This window comes from Daktulosphaira vitifoliae, unplaced genomic scaffold (assembly GCF_025091365.1).
Source record: "Daktulosphaira vitifoliae isolate Bord-2020 unplaced genomic scaffold, ASM2509136v1 Scaffold_1, whole genome shotgun sequence".
In the NCBI taxonomy this organism is placed as follows: domain Eukaryota; kingdom Metazoa; phylum Arthropoda; class Insecta; order Hemiptera; family Phylloxeridae; genus Daktulosphaira; species Daktulosphaira vitifoliae.
This window is the reverse complement of record NW_026099572.1, coordinates 69,579,626-69,598,222: the sequence shown is the minus strand read 5'-3', so window position 1 is coordinate 69,598,222 and position 18,597 is coordinate 69,579,626. Positions and strand designations below refer to the sequence as shown.

The 18,597-nt window shown below is 27.4% G+C and overlaps 1 protein-coding gene across 2 annotated transcripts in view; it reads right to left on the bottom strand.

Moving 5' to 3' along the window:
* Positions 1 to 3,131: 3,131 nt before the first annotated feature.
* The window catches only part of LOC126905719 (cell adhesion molecule Dscam2), a 46,001-nt gene continuing 30,535 nt past the window's right edge, over positions 3,132 to 18,597 (bottom strand). For both annotated transcript variants that reach the window (XM_050685703.1, XM_050685713.1), the window contains 19 exons: positions 17,956 to 18,104; positions 17,754 to 17,885; positions 17,526 to 17,693; positions 17,130 to 17,468; positions 16,925 to 17,071; positions 13,307 to 13,462; positions 13,104 to 13,243; positions 12,733 to 13,038; positions 12,034 to 12,154; positions 11,877 to 11,975; positions 11,224 to 11,409; positions 10,852 to 11,154; positions 10,614 to 10,757; positions 10,417 to 10,542; positions 10,175 to 10,344; positions 9,878 to 9,950; positions 4,906 to 5,073; positions 4,328 to 4,499; positions 3,132 to 4,104 (listed from right to left, as the gene is read on the bottom strand). In XM_050685703.1, the coding sequence (XP_050541660.1) occupies positions 3,951 to 4,104; positions 4,328 to 4,499; positions 4,906 to 5,073; positions 9,878 to 9,950; positions 10,175 to 10,344; positions 10,417 to 10,542; positions 10,614 to 10,757; positions 10,852 to 11,154; positions 11,224 to 11,409; positions 11,877 to 11,975; positions 12,034 to 12,154; positions 12,733 to 13,038; positions 13,104 to 13,243; positions 13,307 to 13,462; positions 16,925 to 17,071; positions 17,130 to 17,468; positions 17,526 to 17,693; positions 17,754 to 17,885; positions 17,956 to 18,104 (3,253 nt within the window). In that variant the 3' untranslated portion in view covers positions 3,132 to 3,950. The remainder of the gene's footprint in view (positions 4,105 to 4,327; positions 4,500 to 4,905; positions 5,074 to 9,877; positions 9,951 to 10,174; positions 10,345 to 10,416; positions 10,543 to 10,613; positions 10,758 to 10,851; positions 11,155 to 11,223; positions 11,410 to 11,876; positions 11,976 to 12,033; positions 12,155 to 12,732; positions 13,039 to 13,103; positions 13,244 to 13,306; positions 13,463 to 16,924; positions 17,072 to 17,129; positions 17,469 to 17,525; positions 17,694 to 17,753; positions 17,886 to 17,955; positions 18,105 to 18,597) is intronic.

Below are 18,597 nucleotides of genomic sequence, written 5' to 3'. Positions count from 1 at the left end.
TCCACTTAGATACAAAATAATTCAGTTGATAGATAACATTTTTTTTTATTTTTTCTTTTAGTCGCTGTTATCAGTTAGAAAATACTTATATTATTAAGAAACAAATACAAATGATTGATTAATCATATTTATTATATTGATCCACGAAAAAATTAATTATCTTCCTTAAGTTCGATTTAAATTTTTTTATTAAAAGTAAAGCATTAATATACTAGTTAAATTTCTTTTTGAAGTCACTAAGAAATAATATTGGTACTTTGCCACCCAAAGATAAAAAATTTATAATACTTTATTCCCACAACAATTTTTTATTTATTCAGAATTTAAATTATATACAGTGATATTTTATTATATTATATTGTGTATATCTTATATAACCGAAGGAAGACTTTTAAAATTATTTAAAAAACATAAATTCTCAAAGAATAAAGGTATTTATTTTGTTCAACGTTGTTGTTACAATATTTTCACTATCATAAGAAACGCTTCGATGCAAATCTGTAAATAGTGTTCAATTTTGAGAAATTGGTGGATTATTCAAAAGCTAAATTCTAATTCAAAAAGAATTAAGGAAAAATTGCACAAAAATCAAATAAAATTGGCAATTAAAATTAATTCAAATGTAAAAATTAATTTGTTGACTTAAAAGAAAAAATAATTGAAATAAGTTTAACTTGTATTCTATGTCAATTAGTATTATATAATATTTATGAAAATCAGTGTACCCTATTCTAAGGTATATTAAAACAAATTAAAATACCAAACCCAAAATTTTAACACAAAAATAGCATATTTTTGATGGCGATATTGGTAGAACCTGCTGGTATACAAGAATAGGAAGATAACTATCTTAAGTAACAGTCAAATGGTTTTGAAAGCACTCTGTAATGACCAGGTGAATTCAAAGCTTGTCTTCAAATGCAGGGAAACTTTAGAATTACTATCGAGGTTCAACAAAGTTACACTAGCATGGGTACCAGGACACAAAGGTGTCACTGGAAATGAAAATGCTGACTTTCTAGGTAGGAAAGTAGTAGAGAACACTTATGTTGGACCAGAACCAGTGGTAGGACTCACTGAGTAATCGCTCAAAGCGTTACCCAAGAATTGGTGCAGAGAACAGCACAGGAAAATCTGGAAGTACTTGGTAGTACCTAGACAATCCAAAATGTTTATCAAGAACCCTGGTCTACTGCTGTGTGATCTTAATAACATGACTAGACATCAAATAAGCACTTTGACTGGTCTACTGACAGGACATGGTCACTTGCTTAAACATAAAAAAAAAAAGCTTCGATGCAAATCTTTAAATAGTGTTTAATTTTAAAAAATTGGTGGATTATTCCAAAAGCTTCATAAACTGCTAGTTCCTTATTAATATCCTGATTAAAATAAAGTATGTCGAATGAAAAAAGGATTATTAAAAAATAGTATTTCCCATAAAAAAATTATATTGATCAATACACTTTTCAATAAGTTATAGCATAATAAAGTTAAAAATTTAAACATTTTTTTTTATTATTATCTTTAGTTACACATTATTCTTGAATTTTAACTATGTAATACTTTTTAAGTTCATCCCTTATGCCTTGGAGGGGGGTCAACTTTGTTTTTTTAAATGGTAACACATATTTTTAATTTAATAAAATGTTTGAGTTTTTAATTTAATAGTAAATGGCATTTGAATTTTTAATATAACTTTATTAGCTTATTAGATATAAACATTTAAAGTTTCAAAATTTTGAGTTAATATACATGTATAATACACATGGGATTGTAAATACAGGTAGCTAATTGGATTTTTATGACATTGCTGTCTCAGTCACGGATTGTTTATTATCAATTATGATTATCAATAGATATATTTTCTGTATTGTCAGTTAGTGTATTTATAAACTCATAACAATGTGCCTTACTACAATTGATAATAACAATGCTGTGTACCTGCTAATATCGATGTTATAAAAAACCAATTAGCTACCTATATTTGTAATCCCTTGTGTATTATACCTGTATATTAATTCAAAAATTTGAAACTTTAAATGATTATATCTAATAAACGAATTAAGTTATATTAAAAATTCAAATGCCATTTACTATTAAATTAAAAACTCAAACATTTTATTAAATTAAAAATATGTGTTACCATTTAAAAAAACAAAGTTGACTCCCTCCAAGGCATAAGGGTAAACTTAAAAAGTATTACATAGTTAAAAATTCAAGAATAATGTGTAACTAAAGATAATAATAAAAAAAAATGTTTAAATTATTATTATTCTGCAAGTAATTGAGTGGGTTATGATAAAAAAATCACTCTGTATAGGTTCTATAAAATTTTCTTAATACTAAATTTTTATTCAAAATAAATTGATTATTTTTAAATTATTTAATTATCATCGTATGAATGATTTTAGAAAAAATTCTGTTAAGGTATGTTCTATAATAAGTATAATGAAATGAATCACGGACAATGCGCACGGTTCTGTAAGACGATGGGGATGTTAAATCATTTTCTACTAAAATCTGAAATGATGCCTCTGGATAATTGAATATTATTTAGAAGGTTTGTCTAGATAAATTTATTAAGTTACGTACTAACGTTGTCCACAATAACTTGGTTAATAATTGATTATCAAAATAAGTAAGTGGTCGGCAAGGCAAGTGTTGTTTTGTAATAATAATCCATTTTTCAAGTTTTTTCATTAAAAAAGAAAATTAAAAATATCAATAAGAACTATACTATAACAATTGGTATTTTTATGAAAGTTTTCTTTATTGAGTAGTTTGAGGAATATTTTTCAAAATTATGGGACTGATAGCTTCAACAAGATACTTTTTGTGATCTTTGACATATAATGTATAGTAACATAAAAAAACATGGCTGAGTAATACCAGTAGTTTCTTAGCTATGTATCGAAGTTAAAATTTATCCTATATAAATATTTAAATAATTAAAGAAACTATTCACAACCAATTCTTTATTTGTTCAAAAAATCTTTAACAGTTATAAAATTCATTTTTTTAGAATTTTTAACAATTTATATTTTATTAAATAGAAAATTACAAAAATGATAAAAATTTGATAATTTTTTTATTTTCTATTTGCTTATTAACAAAACATAATAGTAATAATTGAAAGGATTATAATCAAAAATTAGTATTGATGTTTTTAAATTGTGATGCAATTCTTATTGTAAAAATTAGAACCAAAATTTAAGAACTACTTAGTAATAAAAGGATATGTTTGAATTATTTTTAATATATGCTGTATATCAAAAAATGTATTCTATTTGAATACATTTTTTTACATAATTAAATACATACATTTAAAACAATATCACATTTTAAATCACCACCTTTCACTTTTAATGTTGGCTGTAACCTAATTCTAAACATGGAATTATAACTGAGTAAAAAGGAGTACAAACATATTAGTGAGTTATTTAAAAAAAAGTTTTTGTATAAAACCAAAAAATAAAAGACCTTTTTGTGGAAATTCAAATTTGATTTTCGTCAGTTTATGATTTAAAAGTAAAGACTTATCAATTACTAATATTTTATTTCCTATTCTTATTGTAAACTAACTTTTCTTAGACTATTATATCAAAAACTATACATAAAATCAATCACATATCTAAGATGGATTACTTTAATAGTTTTTATCATGATTATTATTATGTAGATAGAAAAATGTTTGACATTTTAATATATGTATCTTAAAAATTTAAAATATATTTAATGAAGTAGAATGTTATATACCCAAATATCTCTACTTGTGTACTCAACTTATGCGCCATTGGAAATAATTTTTTAACAGATATTTTTGTTTATAAAAACATGTTAACGAATACAAAACGTAACAATTATAAAATTTAATACAAGTAAATAAGATACTTTTTAAATGGTAACCATAAACTATCCTTTTGAATTTAATTAATTAAAATTGATAATTAAACGTCTATTTGAAATGAAGTCTCTTGAGTTAGTCTTCTAGGCGATTTTCGTTGATGAGATGATACCTTTGATCGACGTTCAAATTCATTTGCTTCATTTTGTCGCATAGTTCGAGAATCAGAGAACCTTGATGGTGGATTTAACCTATCACTAATATTAAATAAACATTATTGTTCAATTTTGTTTAATTACCAATAATTTTATGTTTAATCAATTATATTATTAGTTCAGAAACATAAACAATTTACACTTGTAACTCAAATATTCATCATATCAATGCACATGTAAGCATATCTATTACATATTTATTTGCATAATTTTGTAAAGTTTTAGTTAAAAACATATAAATGATAGATTATCCATAATAAACTACCTGAAATACAATTCACTATCATGATTTTTGTAATCACAACTACCCTTAGATGATCTTTTAGTATACGCGTGGTTTTTTATTTTAGATTTTCTTGATGTAGGCAATATTGGAGGTTTTCTTGACTCTGTTATTGAATTTTCCGATGAAGTACTTGAATCTTCATTTTCTAGTTCTATAAATACATTAATACATAAATAAACAATAAAACATGTTTACTCCATTTGAAGTAATTAAAATAAAAGTTAAACTAAATTAAATTAAAAGTCTAAACATTGGCGAGTGAACATGATTATCTATAGATAAGTCAAAGGATCAAGAGAAAAAGTTAAACATTTTTATATTAATATATTTTTGTATCTTTTATAAATCTAATTACATATATATTGATTAGGTTTATATATAAAGATATTTTACAATATCTTTACTTTAATTTCATTAAACTTAGTTCATCAAATTCGGTTGTGTCCTTTTTTAAGTATAATTTTTAAATATCGAGTTAAGTGAATGTTATTACCTTATCAACTCCCTATATATTGACCTAAATTTTAAAGTAATAAAACCTTTATAGTAATAGTAACCTCTACTCATACGGCGCCTAAATGAAACAAGTTCTTGACTAACAGATTGATTCCGTCTTCCCTCTCCATTATCAGAATCACTACCATGAGTTTCATACTCTGAAATAGGCAAGTGAAGTGTTAAAATCCGCTTAACTTCGGAATCCGTACTACCTAAATTGTCCGATTCTGTAAAATTTTTAATATTTAATTTTTTATTACTACAACAATAAAACGGTAATTTAGAAATTTGATAACCAAAAATTTCCAGTAAAAATTGAAGTACATCAATAAAATTAATATCTAAACAATTTTTTTAGATATTACAAAAGTACATAATTTAACAAAAAGTACCATAAAAAACCCAGCACAGTGGGATCGCGGCACAGTTGGGACGTAGCATAGTTGGTTCCAATATAGATTTAATCTGACAGTGATTAAAATCACTATCATCAGAAACGCTTCGATGCAAATCTGTAGATAGTTTTTAATTTTAAGAAATTGGTGGATAATTACAAAAACAACATCAACTATTTCCTTAATTATATCCAGATTAGTAATTCTTAGATTCAAAAATGTAATATAAAATTATATATTATATAATTGTTATATTGAATTGTTTTCAAATTATTATTGATATTGATTTCTAATATGTTAAAAGTAATAATTTTTAACCTACTTTTTTTCGTCCTTTAAAGTAAAAGTTTATAATAAAAAAAAAAAATGAATTAAGTAACCATAACTTTTAGCTCAACTTAGAAGTTTGAAATTGACATTATTAAATAGAAAAAAATTTAATTATTAAGATTAATATGCAGTCAGGAAATTTTATAATTACTATTTACAGTAAATTTATCAGAAAAGTTCGATTTTTTTTTTACATTTTTATCGTAATAGATTACTTAAATAAAAATCATAGTAATCATTTCTAATTAACTTTTGGTTAATTAAAAGAGTACCATAAAAATATTTTTGTTATGAAATAAACTATAATTATATATACTATTTTTGATTTTTAAAATTTTAATTAACAACCCCAATGTAATTTGTATATTACGAGTTTAACACAAAACATAAAATATTTAAGATCCATACGTTCAATTTATTCTTATAAATTTTATAAAAATATAAAAGGAGGTTATTAGAATATTATATTTAAAATTAAATTTTAAAATTCAAATATTTTTTAGCAAAAAAGTATTAGGTAATATAGTTTTTAGATGTTTCAATTAAAAATAAATTTTCAAAAGATACCAATCTCAAAAATATAACCATGAATTTGATAATACAATATAACTTGGCAAAAAATTTATATTATATCATCATTACTAATGTTTCTATTAAATTCCTCACATAGTTATCATAGTTGTGTACATATTTGTACATAACTATGCATGTATAATAAAATCACTGTATTATACAGTGAATATACTTTTAAAATAATAGCCACCTGTTAGTATAATGATTAATATTCGGTAAACTAACATTCAACTTTTATCTATTGTATAACTTAACTTGCATGTCGACCGATCTACCTGATAACAACAAATTTATATTTGAGACAAGGGAACCGACGACTTGAAAAAGTCAAAGGGAACTGAAGCTCAAAAACCTGAGGACAAGGGGCTAGAACCTCCATGTAAGAAAACTCATTGGGTACCAACCTATAGGAATGTGGTAACCGATGATAAACCTCGCAGGCTACCCCACTAACAAGTTGACCACAGAACAGGGGCTACTCATTGAGTCTTGTGTTGGAGACTTGATACTGTCGAATACTGATGGAACCGACGTACCAAGGTTTAAAGACACCAGACTCATTGATGGAGCACTTGTGATCAGTGCAGCCCAAGAGAGCTCTCTTAAGTGGCTCACTGATCATGTCAACCTGATAAAATCTTGGGACGGTGCAAAATTCCAATTGGAAGCCTACAAACCGATCAAGTACAAACGGATGGTCATTCATATACCAAGGCTGCCAAAAAAGTCCAAGAAGATCTTGGAAATTTTGACAAAGCAGAATCCAGGGCTGAATACAACAATCTGGAAAGTCCACCATAAGACAAAGGTTGGTTCGAAAGAACAAACTTTGTTCCTTAATCTGTGACCAGATTAAGAATGAAGGGGCTAAATCTAAGGAATTTTTAACTGTTTCATAAACAAGCAGATAAACCAAGAACTTGCATTTCGGTTAATGATAAAGTTAAAGCCAGCTTGGTACTTAATCTATCAAGTGCAGACTTGAATATTATTAGAGTAACATTAAATGGTAAAAATATTATAGTAGCTTCAGGATACCTACCATATAAGGTCACAAACCCAGGTAGGGACCTAATTATGCTTTTTAGAGTTAATCGTCCCCCATCTCTGCAAAATATTTAGGGCTTACCTTGCCTATGGTTATCAACCGGAAAGCTGGCGAAAAGTTAGGGTGGTGTTTATACCCAAACCTAACCAAACTAACTATTATGAAGCAAAATCCTACAGGACAATAAGTCTTACTTCATTTTTTATTAAGACTATGGAGAAACTTGTTGATAGGTACATAAAGGAGAGTTCTCTAAAGGAGAACCATTTACATGATAACCAACATGCGTATCAAACGGGGAAATCTACTGATACAGCTCTACACTGCTTAACCACCAAGATAAGGAAAGCTGTGGAGAATAAAATGTATGCAGTAGGTATATTTCTAGACATCAAAGGGGCTTTTGACAATACTCCCTTCGATGCTATGTGTGAATCTGTACAACAGCATGGAAAAGAACCACTTATTACTAAGTGGATAGAATCTATGCTTAAGGAACGCTCCATTTTGGGATAGCTCAATGAGACCAATGTAATCAAGAGTGTTAAACATGGATGCCCACAAGGCGTGGTTCTCTGGTGTCCAGTATTGGACTCGCTTATTAAAGAGTTAAACAAATACACAAGCCTATGCTGATGACTTAGTTATAGCAGTGGTGGGTAAATTCCCAAACACTATTATAGACTTAGCACAATAGAGGTTAATACTGAATGATACTGTACGGTGCCATAGTCTGGTGGACCAGAATAGCACTCGTTACAGCTAGGAAAGAACTTAGTCGCATACAAAGAATGGCCGCCATAGCCATCACTAGAAATACACCAACAGTCACATTAGAGGCACTAATCGGATTGCCTCCTTTGCACCTAGAGGTTAAAGCCACAGCACTAAGATTCCACACTTGGGAACTTGGACTTTGTAGAGTGACACAGCAAAACACGGTAAAATAATAAAAGAGATAAACCAGGGCTATTTGAAATACCCCTTGGACTTTATCAAACCGGTTCTTCAGAATAACATTCCCTACAAAGTGGAAATCACTACACGTTGAAAATGGAATATTAACCACCTGACTGAGAAAGGAGGATTTGTAATATATACAGATGAATCCAAAAAATCAGAAAAGGTAGGTGCTGGAATTTGGAGTCTAAAGCCACGAATAAATGTCAGCATGTCATTAGACATAACACCCTCTGTTTTCCAAGCAGAGGTGATGGCAATACTGGTAGGAGCTCAGAACCTACTGGTATACAAGAATAGGAAGATAACTATCTTAAGTAACAGTCAAATGGTTTTGAAAGCACTCTGTAATGACCAGGTGAATTCAAAGCTTGTCTTCAAATGCAGGGAAACTTTAGAATTACTATCGAGGTTCAACAAAGTTACACTAGCATGGGTACCAGGACACAAAGGTGTCACTGGAAATGAAAATGCTGACTTTCNAATCCCCCCTGTATTTAGGGAAATGGTCCGATTTAAAAAAACAGTATGTCGAATGAAAGATCTATATAAATACTACTTCTCATAAAAAAATTATATTGATCAATACACTTTTCAATAAGTTATAGCATAATAAAGTTAAAAATATAAAATACAAAATCGAAAATTTTCACACATAAATAGCATTCGGTAGCCATTTTCACCCTGAAGATAAAATAAAGTCCGAAATTTTTTTTTACATAATAAAGAAGATTACATTAGCTTTAATTTAAGATATATATAAAAGTGTCAGACTTTCCGGAACACTTTCAAAATTTAAGTTGAAAAAATCAATTTTTTGTGAAAAAGTTGTCATTTTGAATCCCCCCTTGTAGGCAGGTAAAAAGTCAGATTTATAAAAAAATATACCAAATGATAGGTAAAGACATCATGCATCTACAAAAAAAAGAATTATATTGATCCATACATTTTTCAAAAAGTTATAGCATTATAAAGTTAAAAATATAAAAAAGAATTTTTTTACAAAAATCGTATTTTTTTTATTAAGTTTAATGTCTGTTTTCACCATGAACATAAAATAAAGTCCGAATTTTTTTTTTTTTCATGATAAAGTATATTACAATAGCTTTAATTTNAGTATATTACATTAGCTTTAATTTAAGGTATATATAAAATTGTCAGTCTTTCCGGAACATTTTCAAAAGTTAAGTTGAAAAAGTTAATTTTTTGTGAAAAAGTTGTCTTTTTAAATCCCCCCCTGTGGGCAGATAAAGGGTCAGATTTACAAAAAAAATATATCAAATGATAGGTAAAGACATCAAGCATCTATAAAAAAAAAAATTATATTGATATGTTCATTTTTGAAAAAGTTACGGCACTTTTTAGTAAAAAAAATTGAAAAAATTTCGAAAATTAGCGATTTTTAAATTTGTAATTTTTTTGGAGGTTTCCCCCATTTACGGGGAACGAGGGAAATTTTTTCAATTTTGAAGGGTAATGTCTTCGACTAGATACGATTTGTGATCTTTTGACGTATCGTTGAAAGAAATCCGTTCGGTGAGAGCTGAGAAAAAGTGGTAACAGACACAAAAAAAAAAAACACATCATTGTAAAACCAATACCTTCTCAGCTTCGCATCGAAGCTAAAAGAAACATATTAAAACAATGTTAATATATTTGTAATTCGCTGTATTATTTACAATATTAATACCAAAAATTTATTACTTTTCAACTGTAATACCTTACCTTGACTTTCAGAATGTGGGTCTCTTAGTTTTTTACTTTTATGACGAACTTTGGTATACTCAGGTTCTTTTCTCTAAAAATAAATGGTACATTATTATTTTAATTGCACATATTACTGTAAAAGTAATTAAGAAGTTTATTTCAAAATGATATTAGCAACTAAATTTGGAACTATATAATTTTTGAATACTAAAAATAAATTCTTGTACTACTTTCATTATTTTTGAGTTCTAAATCTTTGATTTTTTTACTTTTGTGATAAGTTTTATTTTTAATTAAAAATTCTAAACATCTTACTTGAGTAAAGTTGTAAGAATCAGAAATAGATGCTTTTGGTTGATGATAAACAAATGATCCTCTGACTGAATGATATGGACCACTATAAATATTTCCACTAAATGTACTTTCTCCTTGTGGTTGTTTTGCTAATTCAAATGTAGCATATGGACAAATTTCATCCATAAAATCTTAAAAATTAAATAATATTTAAAAATCTTTATTTCTTAAAAACTGAATGATTCTTTAACATTGTAATATACCCGTAGAGTCTGTTTTGAATGTTACTGAGTCACAGCTTAAAGTTTGCTGTGATTGTCCTCTAATAGAATAATGATTATCTCGATTTCTCTCATTTTGATCTCTTAAATAAGTTTCATCTGAATGTTCTTAAATAAAATTGAAAAAGTAATTTATAACTAAATTGATATTTTTACTATAATTAACAAATTAAACTCACTCATAAATTTATAGTAATATGTAAATGCAGCAATTGATGATACAACTATAAGAGCTATGATTAAAGATATTGCCGTAGTAGTTGATGTAAAAGCTGAAGACTCTGGAGTAATCTCAGTATAAATATCAAATGGTATAATAGTGGCTATTTTAAAGAAGAGTGTTGTTTAGTTATGATAAATTTAATTTAAGTTTTATTCGTTCTAGGAATATATGTTAATTTTACATGTAAAACTCACCTCCATCAATAGTTAAAGTAGTAATATTATAAACTACAAATGATGAACCAATATTATTATAGGCAGAAACTTTTATATTATATTTAGTAGCCGGTTCAAGGTTCCCTAACGTATATACACTTTCTTTTGGTAAAATAGACTTGTCGCTAATTGAAATCCAATCATCAGTAAATGTATTTTCTTTCCACTTTACAGTATAATAAAGAATGTCACATCCTCCATTGTGCCATTGATCTAGCCAAATACTAACAGCTGAGTTATTATACACGATTGCTTCATAAGAATTTTCTGGTGGCTCAGGTACTATAGTACAAATTTAAATCATTAAGTTTAAACATAAATTTAACATTAATTATAACATTTTTATCTCACCTGATCCTTTAGTATAAGCTGAAACGATATCACATGGTAATCCAGTACCAATTTTATTATATGCAGTTATGTATAACTGATATCTTGTACCACAAAGTAAGTTTTGAAGAACATGAAAGTGAGTTTTGGAATCAACTTGTATTTCTTCCCAATCACCATGTTCACGTTTATAATTGATTGTGTAACCTTATAAAATATATGAATAAGTGAATCTGAAGATTATTTATCAGGACAAGGAAACGTTATGAATAATGTTATAACTATAACGTAAAAAATGAAAAATTTTGCTATAACCAAAAATGTGTGGTAACAATAATAATACATCTAATAGTAATATGTAATTCATTTTTTAACGTAAAACAATTCTTACTTCAACAAAAATAAATTCTTTTATATTTGAAAAAAATTATGTAAGTAGCCATTTTTCCATATTAAATAATGTTTGTGGCAGTGAATTATGTTTCAAACCCTTTTAATGTTAAACGTAAACATGTATAAAAGTCAAAACAATAAATGAAAAAAAAATTGAATAACGTTTTAATATTAAAAAGTTTAAATGTCGTTAAATTCAATTATAAGATAACAATATAGTATTTTTAACGTTAAATAAAAAAAAAGATTGTAACTGACCCTTGTTAATTATTTTTTATTACCTAATATTGGAATATCTAGTTCAGAAGTGTCCATCCACTTCAATTGTAAGCTATCAATATCCTCTAAATGGACAGATAATTTTGGTGGAGATGGTGGAACTAATAAAAGAAATATAAGGTTAAGTAATATTTTTGCTAAGTTTATTTCTAGAGTTACCTTTAACGTTTATAGAGTAAATTATGACATCTTTGCCGTGGTTATTTTCTACAAAACATGTATAATTTCCTTTATCAGAATGTTGTATGTCACTTATTACTAATGATCCGTCTTTATTTATCTATTATTTAAGTTTTTAATTAATTATAGAAAACTAAAAAAAAATATTTTATTGAGTTATTATTATCGTTGCCTACTTGGAAAATAACACGAGTCGAAATTTTAATTTCATCTAATAAAATTTAAGAGATACAGAGTGATTATATTTGGTAGATATAATAAATGTCAAATTATTTAATGATACTTATTCCCTTTAATATTAATAAACAAATCACAATAAAGTTTTTTCTGGAAAGAGAACATGTTTACAGATAACATGTATTAATTAAAAATACCTATCTAACATTCATTTTTCAAATTAAATTTAAAAAAAAAATGAGAAAGTGATGTAGGTTTTGTATATAAATTTCGAAACATTTACGACACTAATTCATAAAATAAATAAATTATGAATGATTGAAAACCAAATAACATGTTATTCAATTTCCAATCATATATAAAAAAAAATAGAAAAATTGTTTCTTTTCAGCAGTTAGATGCTTATTTTATAGGATTTTCTATTCTTTCTCTTAATAAATTTCGATAATCAACATGTGTGTTTTTTTCTCGTGGTGGCAACAATATTAGAAAATAATTTACTTGGTATCTTCCGTTAGAATTTACTGATCGTCCAGCTTTTGTCCAAATAGGCTGAGGTAATGGAATGCCAACTCTTTTACAATTTAAAGTAACATTTTTTTTCCATCTGGTGACAATATATTGAGAGAAAGATACTATTTTTGCTGGTACTTTAATTGTTGGCAAAACTGTAATAGTGCGAGTACTTTCACTTTCGCCCATTTTAGTCACAGCCTTTAACCAAAATTGATATTTTGCACTATCTAAAATTCGTGACGTCTCGAACACTTCAACAGATGAGCCTAATATTTTTTTGATAGGCTTGGACTAAAATGTATTTTATTTTTAAATATTTCATGTTATTTCTAAAATGGTGATTGTATATATCTTACATCTTTGTGGCCAGTTAAAACTGATATGTATAAAATATATCCAGTTAATTTTCCGTTCGGATGAAGTGGAGGAAGCCATGATACAATAATAGTACTTATTGAACCAATTACTGCCTTTATATCTGCTGGTACAGTAGGGGCTGAGTAAAAGATTAAATTAATGTTTTTCAAAAGTTATTACTTCTTGGTAAAGGGATACTCACTATCTTCTTCAGTTTTGCAGTAAACTGGAACGCTATGAATTCCATCTCCTTTACTTGTAAATGGATATACTGATATACTGTAATTTGTATACTTAGATAAAGCTTGAATTGTTGTGTATTGTGCAGTCGTTATTTTTGTTTCGTAATCATTTTTTTCTTTAAAATAAAAATTTATTTAAAGCTCATTTTAATTAGCTTTCATTTGAGAAAATGTGTATATAGTGCAATAAACCTACCTATTTTTCATATAAGGGAAAGCAAAGACACATTATTTGTATTGAAGCTAGAAAAGGTCTTTGGTAAAGTATTTATAAAATGTTTGGGTGGGAAGAAATAAAAAACTCTTGAAATAAATAGAACAATTTATGGTAGTTGTTATTATCCTATCATTAATAGTTAAGTAATAGTACCTTAACACTGAAACTATATACATAGAATAATTTAAGATAAAGAAAACCAGCAGTTTTCAACAATACAATTTTTTATTTAGGTCTTTGAATTACGTTAGACATAAAAATAGGATCCATACAAGTTACATAATAAACAAATTATGTAAGCAAAATAATTATTATAAAAGTATCATCTTTACTATTAAATGACGAATTGAGGAGTTAGTATTTTTACCATTTGTTTTATTTTTCATTTTTAAAAATGAAGAAACAAAACAAGAGTTTCAAAACAAGGTTCATAACAGTGATAACTGATGGTATCGACCCAACATGAGAAAAAGTGGTTAACAATATTCGGCAATCTGCTGAAGAATCAATTGGATTTAGGAAACAATGGATAACGAATGAGATAATGGACTTAATAAAATACCGCAACAAATTAAGGAAGACTGATGATTCGATGTATAGAATAATAAAGAACCATATTATCCAAAAGTGCAGAGATGAAAAGGAGAAATGGATGGATATGCGAAAACATTAAAGCAAATATGACGCAAATAGAATGGACAAAGCATATAGAATGATTAAACGATTGTCAATATTACCGAAGCCAAGAAGCAAAATTGTTAAGGATATGAATGGACAACTGATTCTAGATGAAGATGACATAGCGACGAGATGGAAAAAGTACATAGAAGATTTGTATGAAGGTTGTATAGGAGAAAATGACATAAATATTGAAGATATAAGTGAGTCAAACAGAGAAGACATAGGGCCAAATATAACAAAAAGCAAATTTATTAAAGCACTAAGTGAATTGAAACAAGGTAAAGCGACAGGAGTAGATGACATCCCGGCAGAACTATTAAAAAACGTCGAAAAATATACCGAGAATAAGCTATTTGAAATGATTGAAAATATTTATAGGGATGGCAACATTCGGGAGGACTTTGCCAAAAGCAAAATTGTACTTATCCCTAAAAAAAAGAATTCCACAGAATGCAAGAATTACAGAACAATAAATCTCTTTACACATGCGTCCAAAATACTTCTTATCATCATAAAAATAGGATAAGGACAAAAACAGAAGAGGAGCTTGATGAAAACCAATTCGGGTTTAGACAGGGATTTGGCACAAGAGAAGCAATTTTAGCTCTAAGGTTACTTACCGAAAGGATGCTAAATGTAAATAGAAATACATTTATAACTTTTATAGATCTAGAAAAAGCCTTCGACACAGTTAACTGGGCTTTATTGATAAACTCTATGAAAAGAACTTGAATAGATTGGAGGGACAGAAGAGTAATAATGTTACTATACAAGAAACAAGAGACCTTAATAGAGGTAGGAGAACATAGTGCAACAGCAAAAATTAGAAGAGGGGTAAGACAAGGTTGTTCCTTATCACCTTATCTGTTCAATTTATTTGTTGAAAAAATCATAGACAAGTATAAGAGAAACTCTTAAGGAATAAGAATAAATGGAGAAAAGATACACTGTATACGATTTGCAGATGATATTGCTCTAGTGTTTGAATCGGAAAAAGACATGCAAAAATCTCTAACTACCCTCACTAAAATATTGCAGAAGTATCAAATGAAAATAAATGTAAATAAAACAAAGGTAATGGTGGTGACTAAAACAAAAGAAATTCCTTTAGTGTGGTTGGAAATAGATAATAACTTAATTGAACAGGTTCAACAATTTAAGTATCTAGGAAGTGCGATTACTAGTGATGGTAGATGCTCAATAGAAATTAGACAAAGAATAACTATGGCAAAGAGAGCATTTATGCAAAAATGGCAGCTACTTACAAACAAAAAACTTAATATAAAGATGAGAAAAAATTTTGTCAAATGCTATGTATGGAGCGTATTACTATATGGTTATGAAACATGGACCATCAATGGACAAGACAAGAAGAAGTTGGAAGCCATGGAGAAGGTTGCTGAAAGTCATCTGGACAGAAATGAAAAGTAATGTAGATGTATTAAACCAAGTAGGGGAAAAAAGAATTCTGTTAAACGCCATAAAAGAAAGAAGTGGAAAAATGTTCTGTCACCTAATAAGGCACAACTCGTTTATAACAAATATATTTGAAGGACGAATAAATGGACACAAAGGTAGAGGTAGACCGAGGAAAGCATATATAGAAGAAATGATAAGATAAGCTGACTGTAGTCGATACATAGACATGAAAAGATTGGCTTTTAACAGAAAAGAATGGAGAACCAGATTTGCAATGACAAGGAAAGGCCTTTAGTAGAGAAGAAGAAGTTTTATTTTTGTATCTGCTACCATATTTCAGCCCTCACTGGATAGACTTTACTCTATGATACGCTAAAATATTAATATTTACATAAAAATTAAAACTTAACTTTTAAAAATGTTACGAAGAATATCATGCTTTAAATATATTTTAAATTAGAGCTTATACAATATACAATATATAAACAATATTGAGTTCTATACTTGTTTTTCTGATATTAATGATTGCCGTAGTCGAAAATTGTACAATTTTTTTTTTTTTAAATGCTGATTCGTAATTTTCAACTTCATTCTTCTTTGAATTTTTGAAAAGTGTGAATATTAAAATAATTTTTTTAGAGAAATACATAAGTTATATAATTTTATGCTAATATAATTTTTTTTTAATATAATCGTTTACATTTTAAAATTCGTTTAGTGCTTATTACATAGGTATATATTACTAAACTCCGATTATACTGTTGTTTTTTAAAAAACAATTTGAATAAAAAAGTATTTTTTTTCACAAACCAAGAAAAATATTTCTAAACAAACAATCAAATAAGAACAAATTCCAGATATACAAATAAAAAATTTCTTCACAAACATAAAGGAGTTTAAAGGGCAAAACTCAGTGTTCACACGACCTTTGATTCCTTAAGTTACCACTGCGCTATAGAACAGTAGTGTATTTAAGGGTGGTTTAAAAGGGATTTCAGGGGAATATGATTATCCTTTGAACAGTTACTGTACAAAACTTTTAAATCTTTTTGTTACATTTAACGTAATTTTTTCTAATTATTATACGAAAACTAATAAAAATTAATTTATATTAACTTTATAAAATTGCAAAATATATTTGTATTTCAAAATCTCTCGTGTATATAATTAAAATTAGACTTCAAATAATAACAAAATTAAAAACAATTATACAAATGTAATATATATATATATATATATATATATATATATAATAACTTACCATACCAATCTTCAATAGGTTGATAAGACACCTTAAATCCTTGTATTTTACCATTACGATTAATCAATGGAGGTAAGTCCCATGAAATTTGAATGCTCTGAGATGTTAAGGGTCTACATGCTATTTTTTCCAAAGGTATTGTGGGTACTATTGTACATTAAATTTATATAAAAATAAAACTTTTTATTAATTTAAGTATAATTACCTCCTTCGTCAGTATGTGCTATTATTGGTAAAGAAAATGGCCCCGAACCTTTACTATTAAAAGCTTGAACAATTATAGAATATTTTGTATATGGAGCTAATCCATTAATTGTAAATTCTTCGCCATATTGTGAATTAATTTCTACTGTTTTCAGAAAGTAACGCGAGATAGGTGATGCTGACGTGACAGAATTTTGTAAATAATCAATAGGTAAATACCCGACATGATAACCAAGTAAAAGTCCATTACAAGCTTCAGGAGGAGGAGGTTCCCACATAACAACAATTTCAGTCTTACTTTTAGTTTCAACTCGAATGTTTCGAGGAGACATATTGGGAGCTAAAAATAATATCCAAAATAAATATCTGTTATGAATCATAACCTCAAGTATTACACCTTCTTCTTGAGTGGTTGCTTGCATTTCATTACTTGGCTCACTATGACCAATTGCATTTTCAGCTATTATTCTAATATGGTAAGATGATGCTGGTTTCAAGCCATCAATAATTAAATTTTTTTGAGTACTAGAAGTTATAACTTTAGCCGGATTTTCTGTCCATAACGCTATAATATAATACATTGTTAATACTAATATTTCATATTTTTGATCATTTTACTACATACATGGTACCAGTTTGTATTGAACTATATAATTTAATATAATACTGTTTCCATTATATGGTTCATTCCATGATACTTCAATGGATCTACTTTGTTGATTTATTATTCTTATATCTTTCGGGCTTTCTGGAATTTCTAAACAAAAATTATTATGTTTTATTAAATACAATTTTTTTGAATTTTATTAAATTCAAAAATTTTTTACCTTCAATAATTAATTTAATAGACAATTCATCTATTCCGTAATAATTACTGGCAATACACTTTAATATACTAGTATCGTACCTATAAACTGGTGATATCAAGAGCTCCGAAATAATACCATTTTCATGAGATTGTTCTTTAATAGTGAATCTTAAAAATAAATTTTTGATCAAAATTCACATTAAAAATATAGGAAAATAGTCTAATTTAATAAAAAAGTATGTCGAATGAAAGATGTATATAAATACTACTTCTCATGAAAAAATTGTATTGATCCATACATTTTTTAAAAAGTTATAGCACTTTAAAGTAAAAAAAATGGTAGCACAGTGGGGTCGAGGCACAGTGTGGACGAGGCATAGATGGGACAAGTATAGATGATATCTGAAAGTGATTAAAATCACTATCATAAGAAACGCTTCGATGCAAATCTGTAGATAGTGTTTCCTTTAGAGAAATTGGTGAAATATTTTAAAAGCAACATGAACTCTTATTTCTTTAATTATATCCTGATTAGTAGTTCTTTGATTTTAAAATATAATATATGAATAAATACTAATTATAGTTTTTAAATTTAGTATGAAATTGTGAGGCCAGCTATGATGTATGGTTCATAGTGTTGGGCGGTTGATAAGAAAGTAGA